This window comes from Pseudorasbora parva, chromosome 21 (assembly GCF_024679245.1).
Source record: "Pseudorasbora parva isolate DD20220531a chromosome 21, ASM2467924v1, whole genome shotgun sequence".
NCBI lineage: Eukaryota > Metazoa > Chordata > Actinopteri > Cypriniformes > Gobionidae > Pseudorasbora > Pseudorasbora parva.
In genome coordinates, this window is record NC_090192.1 from 7628386 (window position 1) to 7644715 (window position 16330).

General features: G+C 39.1%; 1 protein-coding gene across 4 annotated transcripts in view; it reads right to left on the reverse strand.

Annotated features, from left to right (window-relative positions):
* The window catches only part of pcdh15b (protocadherin-related 15b), a 321029-nt gene that overhangs the window by 108350 nt on the left and 196349 nt on the right, over positions 1-16330 (reverse strand). For all 4 annotated transcript variants that reach the window (XM_067430706.1, XM_067430704.1, XM_067430705.1 and 1 more), the window contains one exon: positions 15538-15666. In XM_067430706.1, the coding sequence (XP_067286807.1) occupies positions 15538-15666 (129 nt within the window). The remainder of the gene's footprint in view (positions 1-15537; positions 15667-16330) is intronic.

Genomic DNA, 16330 nt, shown 5'->3' on the forward strand with positions numbered 1-16330 from the left:
GCTGTTGTTCAGAAAAGTAACCTGCGTATTACTTTTAGCCGATTGTAATGTATTTAGTTCAATAAAAAAAAACACATGTACTGTAAGCCGTGATGGTGTTTATGATTGACCTGAGTGAGAGTGAGCTTGCAGTGAATTGCGTTCGGACTGCAGAGAATGTGCTCAGTGAAAAAAAAACACAATTTTCTTTCGACCTAAAATGAAAAGGGCAGGGCTTTGACGTAGACACGCTTGTAAAATTAAATGAAAATATGATTTACTATAATTTACTACAGCTTGTAATGTGAAATTTGCATTTATCAATAATACTCTGATGTGAATTTTATCCAAGTTAGTTATGTAAAATAAAACTGTTTATACTGTCAGCTAATGACGGTGTGGTTTTTACATTAAAAAACATCATAATGAATAATTAGGCTATTTTCTACCCTGATTTTGAGGTTCTCCTGCAACGCTCGGATTTTAAGGGCGAATTATACGTTCCACAGGGCTTATTTATCTCTCATCCAGCTGCGATTGATTGGAATATAATTTTTGTATGACTTGGCCCACCCGATCAGTGGATATATGTGTGAACTGTGCATCACACACACACACACACACACACACACACACACACACACACACACACACACACACACACACACACACACACACACACACAGCAAGTAAGTTGCAGACAAAATGATCAAAACTTCTGCAATTGTATTTTTCCTTCAAATATCAAGTCAAGAGAGTGAACAACGCACATCAAGAAAGCAATGTTATTTCACTATTTAAGATAGCCCGTCGACAGGCCAGTGATACATTTTGGTAGCACGTCTGGAAAACACATAGCCCGGGACATTGGGCTTTACGAGCACCAATTCATACCCGAGTCTGATCCCGAATCGCAATGAACCAACAACACCACAAATAAAGGAATCTTCAGCTATTGACCATGTGCTAAGGTATGTTCTGTTAGACATTAGGCATTAAAAATGTTAAAGTTTATCCATGCATTCTTAATATTGGAATGCGAATGAAGCTTATGCGGTATGTTTATTGCTTAGAAGTTGGATCCGGTTTTGCTCTATGCAGGCCTATGTTATGTCAGGCACGAGCCGGTGGGCTGGCCTACAGAATCAGGCGTTGGTCATCTTCTGTTGAGGTGGTGTTTCACCACATGATGACTTCACAGCCTGGCACATTTCTGAGATCGATCGTTTGTTGAGCCTGGTGTCTATAAAAGCTTTTCTTTGACTAACAAAGAAGTATTCAGCTCTGAAACTTACAAGATATTCTTATATTACCATTACATTTTATATATCAAAAGCTCAAAGGAAAGTTGATTTCTCCATTTATGACCCCTTTAATACAGATGATACAGTTATTAAGCCTAAGTGTGAACGGATAATAGGCTAATACTGTAGCTCTCACTGCTGTGTTGGGTTTTGCTCAATATTATAGGAAGAAGCCATACATTTTAATAATTATATTATGGCATGGTTAACCTATGATAGCTCATATTTGTTGGCCAGATAAAATCACAGAGAAAAGAAAAACAAAAAAAGAATCCATGTTTGACCACAAATTGGACACCACTATTATTTCTATTTACATAACATTGACTCCCTATTGAGTCCCTATTGACTTTCGTTATATTTATATTATGGAAAAGAGCAACTCAGATTTTGTTCAAAAACTGTCCTGCTTCAAGGAAGAAAGTAATATGGAATGCCATGACAAATGGACCATCAATAAAGTGTCTCTTCCCCTCTGTGGCTACTCAAGTTTCTCCATTTAGACACGTCTTAAAAATGGGATCAAACTAACTCCCCACTCCCTATCAGCTTCTTATCTGTGCAGCACTTGTGCATGAAAGCACCTCATTGACACTCAGGAAAAGTCCTTTTGTTTCTGATAAGGCCTGAAACAAAGCACTCAAAGAGCGGCTGTGATAAATTTTACAGACATAGATAGAGCGAGCACTGTCCTTCGCCAAAGGGTTGGACCCAAACTCATTTACTAGCGTCAAAGCTGAAACCCAGAGGAGGCTAAGATGGCAATGGTGCAGTCAATGACAGAGTCAACCCTTTGACAGACAGGTCTTTGAATCATTTTCCATGTTTAAAGGAAAAGAATCAGAAAAATCAAGCTCTTTGATATGTATTAGAGAAGAGATATAAGCTTCATGCAATGGTTGCTTGAAATGTTCCTTTCATTTTTCCTGCATTCATGTGCATTACAGAGACTATCATCTGAAGTGTTTCATATAAAATTAAGAGATAAATGCTTAAAGAAAATGTCAATGACATAGACAGTTCAGAGAAAGATGTAGCATGAAGTAACTGAAGTGGTGGTGAGAGTAAGCTTTCTAAAGCCCACCAAGCTTCTCCAAAGTAACAATGAAAGTGAAAATTCAACCTGTTTCTTCAATTCAAAAAATAAGCCAACACTGAATAATACCAAATACTACTCTTTTTCTGGTATTTGAAAAGATCACAGCAGCTATTAGCTGCCACTTTAACTGCTAATATGAATAAAACTACTGTTATGATGTCAGTATTAAAATACTTTCTCCAATCCCAGTTGAATATGCAGTGACTGTAATTTTACCACGAATCAGCTGGTTTCACAAATAATGTTCCGTTAAATGATGCTCAATAGATGATGTATTAAGAAATCCAATGGCAGCACTAGCGTATGTTTTGCAGGTGTGCGATTATGAACAGAGAAGATTATTTGCTGTTTTATACACCTGCCTCAGCAAATATTTTCAGAAACTTTTGAGTCGTTGATGCATGTTATTTGCATAAAATTACATTTTCATCATTACGAAGTGCAATTCTATAAACTATATGTCAGGGTTGTGTCACTTCGGTCTAGCTTTCTCTTGGTTTTGAGACAGAGCCCTGACACTCCTGTATTGTTTGTGTTGTCTTGTGTGAGCGCACAGCTTTGAGCATACTCGAGCTGCATGCTCTTCTAGTGTGGTTTCGGTTTTGTGTTAGGATTCGGACATTTGTGCTCTACGTCAGGGGTCCCCAATCTCGGTCCTGGAGGGCCACTGTCCTGCACAGTTTAGCTCCAACCCCAATCAAACACACCTGAAATGGCTAATCAATGCCTATAAATGCATTGATTAGCTGTTTCAGGTGTGTTTGATTGGGGTTGGCGCTAAACTGTGCAGGACAGTGGCCCTCCAGGACCGAGATTGGGGACCCCTGCTCTACGTGTTTGTCTTCTGTTGTGAGCACACGGAATGAGCATTTTTCAACTACATCTAGATTTTACGCCCATTCGGAACCAAACCAGTGCAAACATATTCTCTGGAGTCTAAATATCCATATTATTGATGTTTTTAAGTTCATTACCGGTAAGTATCTGTACTTTTATAAAGGTTGACATAAACTCTCCCATGAGACATAAAATGTCCCATGGCATGTACTTTTGTACTATTTTATAATGTTTCCTGAGTTATATTGTCAGTATGGTTTTTACATAAAAAAATGTCATAATTAAGAAAAAAAAAGGCATTTTTTCTATACTGATATTAGCCCTCTGGCTTGAATGCTCTGTTTCAAGGGGCGTGTCTATTGTGAGACGTCAGAGAAAACACCCACTGTTGTGATTGGCTTACATCTTTGCATTTTAAATGAGAGTGGCAGAGGGGGCGTGGTTTAGTGAGGCACAAGCAGCAGCTGCAGCACTGCCAGTCCCGAGACAGAGAACTAGGAAAAGATTGCTAAGGAACTGTTATTGTACCGAGTTGTTGAGAGCACAAGTTTATTTTGTTTGTATTTGAGAGCTCTGAATTAACACGAGTGAACTTTGCAACATTATTTCTCTCACAAAATGCTTTCACCACAGCTAACAACAAACACGACACCGACATGAATACAGAAAGAGCTTCTGTTGAGCATAACCGCGTCATTCATCATAACTACAGTTTGGACAAGTGTGCCCTGCAGATATACGTGTGATTGACCAATCCGATCATTATAAAGAGTGTTCTTTGATCGCTCTCTGTTGTTTAATCATATAAATAACAGATTTGTTTCATGCTACTAACAGAAATGACGTGAAGTTAATGTTAATCATTTAGTAAATGCTTCACCCTGGTGGTGGTTGAGAGACCCCTGTCATGAGTGTTAAGCACTGTGGGTGTACAGTTGTACATATGAAAGCGCTATATAAATGCCTCATTCATTCATTAATTTGTGGCAGGGCACATTATCCTGCTGAGAGAGGACACAAACACCACACTGTAAAAAATTATTTAGAAAAAAAGTTACCTGGTTGCCTTAAAATTTTGAGTTCATTGAAATTAAAATTTTGAGTTAATACAATGAACATTTTTTGAGCTTCGACAACCTTTATTAAAAGATTATTAAAAGATTGTAATATTGTAAGCATATTGGGTAATTGTGTGTGTTTTATTTCTGATGACGCAGTGAAACATGCCAAATTTTCATGATTTATCAAATTTTTTATGTGGTTCAGATACAATAATATTTTGATTTTCTATTTATTAAACAAATTTCCTTCATTGTATCAACTCAAATTTTTAATTTCAATAAACTCCAAATTTTAAGGCAACCAGGTAACTTACTTTTTTAAGTTAAACCAACAAAAAAGAACCAAACATGTTTACAGTGCAGGGAATAACGTTTCCATTAGGGCTGTCAACGAATATTCTAAATTTGAATATATATTCGAATAGTTTTTACAAAACAAATTTTCCCCGCTGCGGCGTGTCTGTCTGCTTTGCGAATGAGCACGCGCCTGAGGTTCAGGGACAGGTCACAGGAGGAGTCGCACTTGTCACTGTTGAAAGTTGACGCGTCTTGCAGGGAAGATGGCAGAAAGTGAAGAGCCCAACTCGACCGCAGCAGAGAAAGAGATTTTCACTCCATAATCTAAAAGGCCATGTCTGGAAGTAAGTTGGATTTTGGTCGGTAGGAGGTAAAATTGTTGAGCCGCGAGATAAATTTATATGCAAGCTATGTAAGATACAGTTAGCATACCATGCCTCAGTTTATTTAACGTTAAATAGAAACATTACTAAAATGTAACGGTAGGCTACTGTACTGACTGAAGAGATGTTGCATGAATAAATGATAAGTGCACTGCTTTCGCTGGTGTGATTATTTACCATGTCAAGGAAAAGCTCCATGTTTACCACAGCAGAGCTCGCTCGGAGCGCTCATTATGCTGTTAAACTTCAATTATTATTAATACTATTTGTTTCAATCACTGAATGAAGCCTGCTATATTTGGGACAAGAGTCGCGAGTTTCGCGACCTTAAATTGTTTGCACAAAACTCTCGATCAGCACTCAAAGTTTGTTCATTTAAACCATTATAGAGAGAGAGAGAGAGAGAGAGTGAGTGTGTGTGTGTGTGAGTGTGTGTGTGAGAGAGAGTGAGAGTGAGAGTGAGAGTGAGAGTGAGAGAGAGAGAGAGAGAGAGAGAGAGAGAGAGAGAGAGAGAGAGAGAGAGAGAGAGAGAGAGAGAGAGAGAGACTGCGGTCTTGGCCATTAGTTCATTTATATATAATAATTATACAATTTATAATAACAATCTACTTGTTTTTGTTACAACGTTATACGTTGTCATATATGTATAAACTAAAATAGACAAACTATACAAGTAGTTATGTCTCTTTGTATTAATTTGTCCTGTTATTGACGTAATGTAGCCTGACAGGGCCAGAGCCACATCAAGATGTTTGGTCTGGAAACTCACCATAGACAGCTCAATCTGAGGGGCGGGATAAACGGTTGTCTTTCAAACTCCCTCTGCACGCGATAGGATAGCGCTACAACCAACCAGAGCAACGAAGGTGAAACAGAGCTTGTTGATAGATTAAACATTCGCCGTATCCAGTCGGCTAAACTCCGAACACATCTTCCCGTTTTAAGAATGACTTCAGTGCCGTTCTTTGTTCTTTTCTCAGAGAAAAGCTTAACTCCAAGTCTTCGCGGTCGCGGTCAAAGCTGATTCGAAAGCCCGCCGCCGTTCGCCAGTTTCTGTGTTTACTAGAAGCACGCAAACGCAACTCGGCCATCGTCATTATGGCCCCGCCCGCCGACTCTATACACGATGTGATTGGCTCGTCCAGATTGTGAGGAATACAGCTCAGAAGGGTATTGAGAGTTCCTAGACGACACTTTCGGGCAGATTAAATTTGCTGCCGCTAGGGTGCGTCTAGATTTCTAGGCTAGACGTAATGCGAGCCCAGATGTTCGAATAGTTCGAATATTCGTGTTTGTTTTAGAGGGAATATTCAAACGTCATTTTTGAGCAATTTTGACAGCCCTAGTTTCCATGAAAGGGTGTACATGGTCTGCAACAATGCTTAGGTAAGTGGTATGTGTCAAAGTAACCTCCACATGGATGGCAGGACTCAAGGTTTTTCCAGGAGAATATTGCCCAAAGAATCACACTGCCCCCTCCGGGTTGCCTTTGTCCCATAGTTAATCCTGGAGCCATGTGTTCCCCAGATAAGCGACACACACATCCGGCCATCCATGTGATGTAAAAGAAAAAGTGATTTATCAGACCAGGCAACCTTATTCCGTTGCTCCATGGTCCACATGCCCACTGTTGGCGTTTTCAGCAGTGGACAGGGGTCAGCATGGGCACCCTGACTCTGCAGCTATGAAGCCCCAAAGACAACAAACTGTGATGCACCAGCATTAACTTCTTGAGCAGTTTGAGCTAAAGTAGCTCATTTGTTTGATGGGACCACACAGACCAGACTTCGCTCCCCACGTGCATTAATGAGCCTTGGCCGCCGATTACCCTGTCGTCACTTCACCACTGTTCCTTCCTTGGACCACTTTTTTTACTGACCACTGTAGACCAGGAACTCTGACCCAGTCGTCTAGCCATCACAATGTATGCATGTATATGTAAAGTTATAGATATATACAAGCACCGCACCTTTATTATAGGCTGTTAGCTATGGTGTCTTTAAAAATATGTCTTTCTTCTGCTGCTCTAAATGGATGTCAAATTGATTATTTGGAAACATTTAGGTGAGCTGCCCTCAGAAAAACATGACAGAAAAAACAAAAAACAAACATGAAATAAAGATAGCATTAAGGAGATGGCAGAACTTCCTGTTCGTTCTTTATCGCATGCTAAGGTAAGCAAAAGCCAGTAATGGAAGCATTCATCTTCTCAGTAATCAATCGAAAGTTAATTAAACCTGAATATAGGGCACAGCAGAAATGCCACACGATGCTTGCTCATGTTTGAGCACGTGTTGTGATGCTTGTCTTGTAAAAACTCAGTAGGATATGATAAAAAATGCAAATTTTTAATTAACGTTGCTGTTTTTATGGAGTACCACACTGAAATGTGTGTTCTTACATATCTCAGCTGTCTCTGTCATGGTCCAAGACAATAAACATGTTACTATTGTTTTGGTGATTAGAAAACTTTGCATTGACCACCACATGAAACTAGTAAAGCAAACTAACCTGGTTGCGGGCTTACTAGCTTTGAAGGAGGCAAAAAAAGTGACTCTCAAAAAAAGTTAGTTCTTTTCACTTAAAATGTATTAAGTCAAAATAACATCACATTTTGTATTTCTCTGACGTTAATAAACTTTTCTGGTCTTTAATCTTTCATAAAAAATGAATGACTTGGTCTACTACTAAAACAGCTTTCTTTTTTGGCAGAAATCACGGATCCCTCTTACTTTTCAGCCTTTTCAATCCAAATCCCTGACTCCATTCCAGTATCTAATGGTGTTTACACACCAAAAGCAAAGCGGATATTTGCATCGCCTTACTCGCTCTAGTTTATTCGCAGGATAACTTTGTTTTTCGCATCACTCACGCGAATAAAAACATTGCACAATTACATTTTTCCCCCCCGTTATCAAACATGTTGGAGATATCTCAAACTGTTGCTTCTCTGTACCTTTTGTGGAAGTCCCAAATACGGCAGAAAGCCAAATGCCGACATGTCTGGGTTCAAAGAACCAATTTTTCACTGAACCGTTTTCTACATAAACTGTGCCTGGATGACAGCCACTTCCAGCGGTACTTGCGGATGACGGGTGCCCAGTTTGATAACCTGTCAAACAGGACTTGGCTTGCCCAACAATGGGTCATTAGGGCTGGGACGGTAAGGTAATGGTAAAAGCAAGAAATTCCTGCGGTTCAGCGGTAAACCGCGTTTAAACCCGTTAAATAAAAAAGAAAAGAAAAATAAGACGTGCAACAGGCGTGGCGCCGCGCCCGCCTCTTGCACGTCTTGTTGTGAGTGCCACACACATTAGTCTTTTTCTATAGTTTGCTCTGTAAATTTAAATTGAGAGTATAACTAATGCATATATGCTATTTTAAATACTATACTGTATTCCAGATATATATAGCCTACATTTTACAATAATAAACGTGCAAATATCCATTTGCATGCGTGTTTATTTTCCATCTGTGAAACAACACATACAGCCTGTAAAACATTTAAATGCTTATAAGTAAATAATGGTAATCTTAAAGGGGGGGTGAAATGCTGTTTCATGCATACTGAGCTTTTTACACTGTTAAAAGACTTGGATTCCCATCCTAAACATAGACAAAGTTTCAAAAACTAATGTTGGACGTTTGATGGAGTATTTCTGTGTCAAAAATACTCCTTCCGGTTTCTCACAAGTTTCGGAGAGTTTTTTCCGAGTATGGCTCGGCTTGACGTTAATAGAGAGGAAGGTCCTTGTATGGGCCGTAAGGGCTCTTCTCCCGGTAGGGTGCGCGAGCGCGCGTGACTAGAGCGAGAGAGGAAATGCACGCCCATAAACACTCTCTCAGGTGCAGATCCAGTCGTCGTTATCGTCCGCGCCGCGCTCCACTTTATTCTTATGGGTGACATTAAGCGACTTCCAACGCTTCAGCACAGCATTCCGGGAAGGCAGCGCTGCATTTGAACCGATTTGAACGCAGAAATGACGGGAAGCTTCACAACATCGCTTCAGTCGCGTCGCAAAGTGGATCTTCACCGTTCACTGCTGTCAGGACTTCAACAAATCATACCAAAGAAGTGTGTTTTTGACGGAGCGGTCCCAGCGATAAAGGTTCGGTCCTGCTTTGGAAGCAGCCGGTGAGTAAAACTGCTTCAAATGTCTGTGCTGTTGGCTATCATCGCGTGAGTAAACATCAGTAAACGACACGATCGCGTGCTTCGTCATTCAAATGCGCTAACGGACTCCATTGTTGTTCTATGTATAACGTTACACTAGTCTGACGTGCAAAACTGTTTTGCTTGCTACTGCTAATGTTTAGTCGCATACAATAGTCCATAAACCGAATCATGTCCTCATAAACTGCGAGTAAACACACAAATGTTGACAGGCCACTAAATACAGTACAGTACAGTACTGAGATTGATAGCCATGGGTTTCTCCACGCTTGAGGACATCACCGCTTTGCACGCTCGTCATTCTTTAGCTCCACCCACACGATACGCCTCCAGGCGCACGTTTTTTTCCGGAAAGACTCGGAACAGCCCATATTTCTTTAATAAATATAATAAAACTAAAGACTTTTCGGATATATGAAGGATGCAATACTACTCTATAGGTACTCAAGATTGACATGAGATTGACTGAAACTGAGTGTTTCACCCCCCTTTAAGAATATAAGAAAATTATATATTTGTTTAAAAAATATTTGTTTTCTAGCCTATTGCCCCGCAAAGGTGCGCCGTGCCGGTCTGCGCTTTGAGATGAATGTGGGACACGAGCTGGATACACACCTTCTCGAATATCTTCGTCTTCATGTTTTTGTCCTGATGTTGTAAAACGTCTGAAGAGTGAATTTTATCTTCCACAGGGTCAAGACATTTAGGCTATGTTTGATTATTCACTGCTAGAGAAAACGTAAGTAAAACCGCTGAGTGCACGTGAACTGCGCTATGCAAATAAACTTGATGCGCCTCAAGTCTAATAACAAGCACAAACTGTGTTAAATAATATTTCGTCCTACAGTGTTTTTCTACTTTACCACAGTAAAAGATGTGAACGGGTTTAATAGACAAAAATGAAAGCAAATGAAAGGAAGAAACGTTTATAATTCCCTGCAAAAATGAGTGCGCCGCGAGTGAAGATTTGGGAAAAGAAACGAGATGTACCGTGGACTAATGTTAGACCTATTGTTAAAATTCGCTGAAATCGAAATATCGAATGACCAGATTGCAATACAGAATTAAAAAGCTGGCAAATCTTCATTTGGGCTCAGCCTCCCTCTCATTCGGCATGAATCCATAGCCTGTTTTCATGGCTGCGATGTAACATCTGCGAATGTATTTCCCTTGTAAAAGCTTTGTGCTTCACCCCTGTGGTAAAAATCACATAAAACCGTGTTCACCAAAAAAAAACAAAAAAACACTGGGTCAATATTATAGTTCGAAATTATAGTTTTAATTAAGTAGAAAATAGTATGAAAGGAATTATTTAAATTTAATTATTATTTAATATTAAAATAAAAAGTGCACAACTCCTCCTAAGTGGAAGCAAGAAAAATGTTCCCCTCACGTGCAAACTAGCGCAGATGAGTCCTTATTCGGGTTAGTAAGATAACAAAATGTAGTAGAAAATATATTTATGTAAAGCGATAATACATTTTATACAAATAAAAATTATGATAAAGTGAACATGCTGGTTTTTTTTCTAGCAAAAATATGAAGGCTGGAATGTAAACCTTTTTTTTTTTTTTTTCGGTGATGGCGGTGACGATCTCAGACCCGCGGTAGGCATCACGTGACCGCGGTATTGCAGTAAAACGGTAACTGTCTCAGTCCTATAGGTCATGCACTTTTTTGCTAAACGTGATTGAGGCTAATATCGCGTGTTCACAGAAAACGCGTTGCCCACTTTGCTTTGTGCGAATTTGTGTCTATTCACATCATCGCATTGACTACTCATCATGACATCGCAATGCAATCTACTTGTAATAAATGAATACATTTGCGTTTGGTGTGCACACCATTAGGCCTACCGTTCATAATCCAATTAATTAAAACTAAATCAAGTCTAGTCCTACATTTTGTTCTCATTGAATATACTGTTTAACTCGGAAACGCATCAGATTATGCCATTAAATAGGTTGTGAAAGGCGTTTCACACTAACTTTAAGAAGTTTGATTGCGTTATTGGGCAGATGATGGCAGAAAGACAAGTTCTCTCCATCTTTTCTAATTAGCACTCACACTTCACACTAATTTGTAGCACCTCTGATAACAACAGTAGCTCACTTATTTATCTCACAGTTGCTTTGAGTTTAAATCATTATTAGGCGTACTGACGGAATGCAGACAAGCACATCAAAGAGAAGACCGGCAGAAAATTAAGGTGTCTGCTTCTGCCCACATCAAAATGGAGAGTACATGAGTTCATAAAAAGCTTTCTGATGAAAAACAAGTACAAGAGTCTAGACAGCAAGTCAACTGACAAGCTCTCCAACCACAAACAGTGAAACTGGACTCTCTGGCCTAAACTTAACCGACTTCAAACAAGTTTAAATTCCCCATGCTGTGGCTTATTTGGAGTCATTTGAAATGAGCACGCCGGCCAGGTGTAATATCTACAGCGATGCAGGCTCTGCTGTGATAGCGCTGATAGAGCTCTGTGGGCATTTCTCTAATGATATGGAAACCTCTGCTGCTCCATGGTAGCCGTAGGGGATGTTTAGCTAGCGTTAAGCTTTGGACCATATCCAACATGCCTCGCTGGGAGACGTGTGAGGAGCGCCAAATGAATTCAAGACAAGTGAGGGTTTGTAAATGAAGCTTGTCGTGCTGAGGTGTGCACATAACTACCAACTTGTCAAGAAGTGAACAATTAGCAAAAGCACTGGTGTTGTGCCAAGATGCCGTATGCCTCTGACAGTAGAAAAGAGTAGAGATTTTGCTATACTGTTTATACAGCAGAATACATTTTGTCGTGAATATCAAAGGGCAGGACTTCTTTGTGTTAATTAGACCTGAGAAACGGGGAGTAAAAAATGGAGTGGGATGTGGCCCAGTTCAAGATGTGAAAGTCAGTTAAAGGGATAGTTCACCCATAAAACATAAAAATCATTCTAGTTGTATATTCTTTCTTCTTTTATATTAAAAAAAAATGTCCTGGCTCTTCCAAGCTTTATAATGGCACTGAAAGGCTGTTTCAGTTTTTAAGTCCATAAAAGTGAATATATCCATCACATGAATGTATCCTTCTCCATTATAAAGCTTGGAAGAAAATCAAAAACAACAGATATCAGTCTCCAGACTGTTTTATAATATTAGCTTCACTGCTTTGTCTCTCTTTATTTATAATATGAAGCTGTTTCAGCACTGATGCCAGACTTATTCATTACATTTACGTATAATCTTATTTTGGCTTTGCATTCAATCAAGTCCCAAATAAAATGGAAAATAATCAAATGAGATGAAGTAGCATTTATAAACCATTTACTGTATTGTTCAGAATATAAGAATGTTTTTTTTCTTGGAAATACATCAGGAAAAAAAAATGGTTGTCTTGTATTTGGGGTCTAAACTGACAGGTAATGTCAGTACATAGACAAAAAAAAAAGAAAAGAAATGAAGGACTGCACATAAAACAGAGCCATCATCCAGCTTAAGTCACTTGAAATCGCCTAACAGCTGAACTTACCGACCAGCGAGGCCTAGCATTTCTTATTTCAGCTATGTACAGACTGACGAACTTGCCTGTCAATATCCTCAAAGCAGCAGCTGTGATGCGCCGTAAGAATGATGCGGCGCTTCTGGAGCCTGTCCCTAGTGGCCAGTCGATTAATTGCAGTTTAAGTCACTTCCATATTGGCTTCAACGGCAACTGGGGGAGGTTGCCGCTTGGTTGAAAGTTGTGTTATAACATTAATCTCCGCATTTGCTCACTGGTTGGTATGATAGACTTTGTTGCACTTTGCAAGAAATCAAGATAATATTAATAAAAACACAACGACTAAATGACTGTTGGTAAATTAAAAAGTAAAATACATTGTAAGATGGAGAACGCTTATAACTTGACAGCAGGAATCAAAAGCCCTGGAACATGGCATCTGTCAAACTTATGAGGTGTGATGTATATTTATCAGACACAAAGTAGACATGTTTAAGGAACGCTCTGCTAATAAACAGTCTGCCAGCATTAGCGTGTGATTATTCTGATGACAAAGTGCTCTATTAATCTAGACCTCTAATTACAACTCTTCGCAGCTTAACAGCGCCCAACAAAGCCGCTCATTACAGGACGTCCCTGAAGGTAACAAATTATTTAAATTACATTTCTTTAATTGGAAAATCATAAACAGTGGAGCGGGCAGGGACTTTGGCGGATAGGCTGCGGGTGTATGCCAGCTGGGCGATGGGAAGAGAGTGAGATGAGGGCTCAAGAGGGCAGAGGAAGACACTCCAGCTGCTGGCGTCACGCCCACACCCCAGCAGGCACTGATTAACACCGCTCATATGAGACTGCGGAAATCCTCAAACAGAACTGGACAAAAGAACCTTCATGTTCAGTGCAAGTAACTATGACAGATAGGAGGACGGGACAAGCACATGATTTGAGATTTCATGTCTGTAATGCAAATGCTGCAAAAAGGAATTACATGCAGGTAAGGCATTACTTGGGGTTAGGGGTATTCAAATCCATAAAGGCCCAGATATACTTCAAGTGAAACCAAAGAACAAACTGGTGTGATGCCAAAATGTAGTTTGTTTCTGCCGTTTAATACAGCTTGCCAAAGCAAGCTTTTTGGAAAAGTTTGTTCTGGTTTGTAAATGATCTGTGGGGATTACAAAATAATCAAAGGGTTCCACCTTCATTGACGTTACAATCTTCTCTGGTTAATTTCTTCTTCTCTTAGATGCGTGTAAAACGATGAAAAAAGTGGAGAGCTACTTTATAGAAGAAATTGAAAGAGACATTGATACTGATGTTATGTTTAATAATGTAAAACTGTTTGCTTTAAAGCAATCTGATGTATGAAGTCCTATATTAATAAATGTGATGTGACTGAACTGTGCAGAATTGCAGACCTTATTCACAGCATGGTTGGGAAAAGTTACTTTTAAAAGTAATGGATTACAATATTGTGGTAGTCCCTAAAAAAGTAACTAACTGCATTACTGGCGTTACACTCACTCACTCCAGCTCAGAGATCCACTCAGACAACTTAACTGTAGTACACGCTGCACAATGGTATCGCTCTTTATACATAACGGTAATTAATATGATTAGCCTTTTGCTTGACAGCTAATAATGTTCTGCTAATGTTACACAAATTATGTCCTAAAAGTATCTTTGGAAATGCTTTGAACATCTTAGAAAGTCAGTGGAGAAAGGCATATAGCTCATCATAACATCTTAATATGCATCATATACATAATGCACACACTATATTGTTAAATTTACACGAGACCCCCCTGATTCGCAGCATAGTTAAGGAAAGGTAAAGCCCACCTGCGCGTTGATATGATTGGTTATGTTAAGGTAGTTTGTGAAACACCAGTGATTTCAAACCACATTTTTCAGAATGAGTTTTTGGATCACTGCAGTTTTAAAGAGAACACGCTCAGCAATGGTGTTGACTTATTCATTTGCACATTGTTTGTCTGAAAGCATATTAAAAAAACACATAGATATATAAACAGCATTAAAAACTTGATTTACACCACATGGAGTCCATACAAATTTCTACCCATACTCCAGTGTCTTCTGAAGTCATATAACACCTTTTTGAGTAGAACAGATTTAAATTTACATAATTATTCACTGAGAATTTGTTTTTTATGAGATAATTAGTGTAGTCTAATTCAACGTTTAACACGATTGAAAGATTGGTATTGTAAACTGGATAAACTGATTAATTGAAAAGTTCTAACACAAATAGATTTAAAAGATGAATTCCTTTCTTATCTGTAAATCAATTGTTCACAAAACCAGTTTGAATATTTTGAGAAGTAGATCAAATTCACAAGTTCAACTCTCCAATTCAGTCTGTTATTAGCAGTTATCCGCTCCAAGGAGGTGATGATCATAAATAACATCTTAGTTATGTATGTAACCCTCGTTGATGTTGAGATGCCATGTTGATGACCAAGGAATAGGAATCCTATTCATCGGCCATCGATGTGGCATCAAACGTGACCGACTGAATGGGAACATAAATACTGGCCTGTTTCTCACAAAAAAAGAAAAAAGAAAAGAAACAAAAAACATCAGAAGACTTAGAATATTCAATATAACAGGTGTAAAAGATGATTTTCCAATTTCGTTTTTCCTTTTGTGTTTCACCAATGAAAGCAATAGAGGTTTGGAGCAACATGAGGGGGACAAAAATCACTACTTTAAACCAACTATAAGAAATCAGAAAAGTGTAACCACAAAGTTAAACTCTAAAGAGTAAACTTGGAGAGATTCATGATTTCCATCTGCGGTGACTCTAGAGGGCAGAAAACAGCTGCGGAGCAAATCGTTCGGAGATCAAACAGCGAGGAGAACAAGTATAAAGAATTTTGAATGTGGTTGCGGCCTTACCTTTACTTGACCCACAAAAGCATTCGCCTCTTCCTCTTGAACTGTGAGATTACGGGCCAGCAGAGGATCAAACTCAGGGTCATTGTCATTGACATCAGTCACCACTATATTCACCGTAGTAGTAGAGGTCTGAAAACAAGAACCTTCAGGTTACTCCAATCTTTACATTGACACCTCTAAATAAAAAAAAACGTCCCCACTATCAGTCAGTAATTTAAAGCCGTCAACAAATCTGAAATTCGCGCGAACCTAGAGTGCCTTTGTGTGATTTTGTTTGTGTCTGGTAACAGACAGTTCTGGCTTTCACACACACAATTATCTATTTCCCCTGATTAATTTCCACAGAACTTGCAAAATTGCTAACATATTTGCATTCATCATCAAGCTATGAATGGGATCTAATGAAAAATATCCACAGCTGTTGAGCGGATTAGTGTTTCAGAGTATAGATCGCCTCAACAAATTGATGGATGCAACCAAATTACCATGCTGGCAGGGAGAATTCCGTCAACTCAGTAACAACAATTAACTGTCTACATTTCCGATCTTTTACGAAGTGTCTCATTTTGAAAGATGAGCAATGGAAACATACAATTTGAACATTCATGCAAGTGCAGCAAACATATAACAGGCATGTGATTGCCTAAGGACAAAAAAGCAGGAAAATATACCATATTTGATAATATAGACCACCCCCACCCCGCCGCGCCGATCAAACTGGTGGCGGATCAATACGGACAGTAAAGCAGGACCCATAACAACTTATTTGAACAAAAAAATACATTTTATTGTA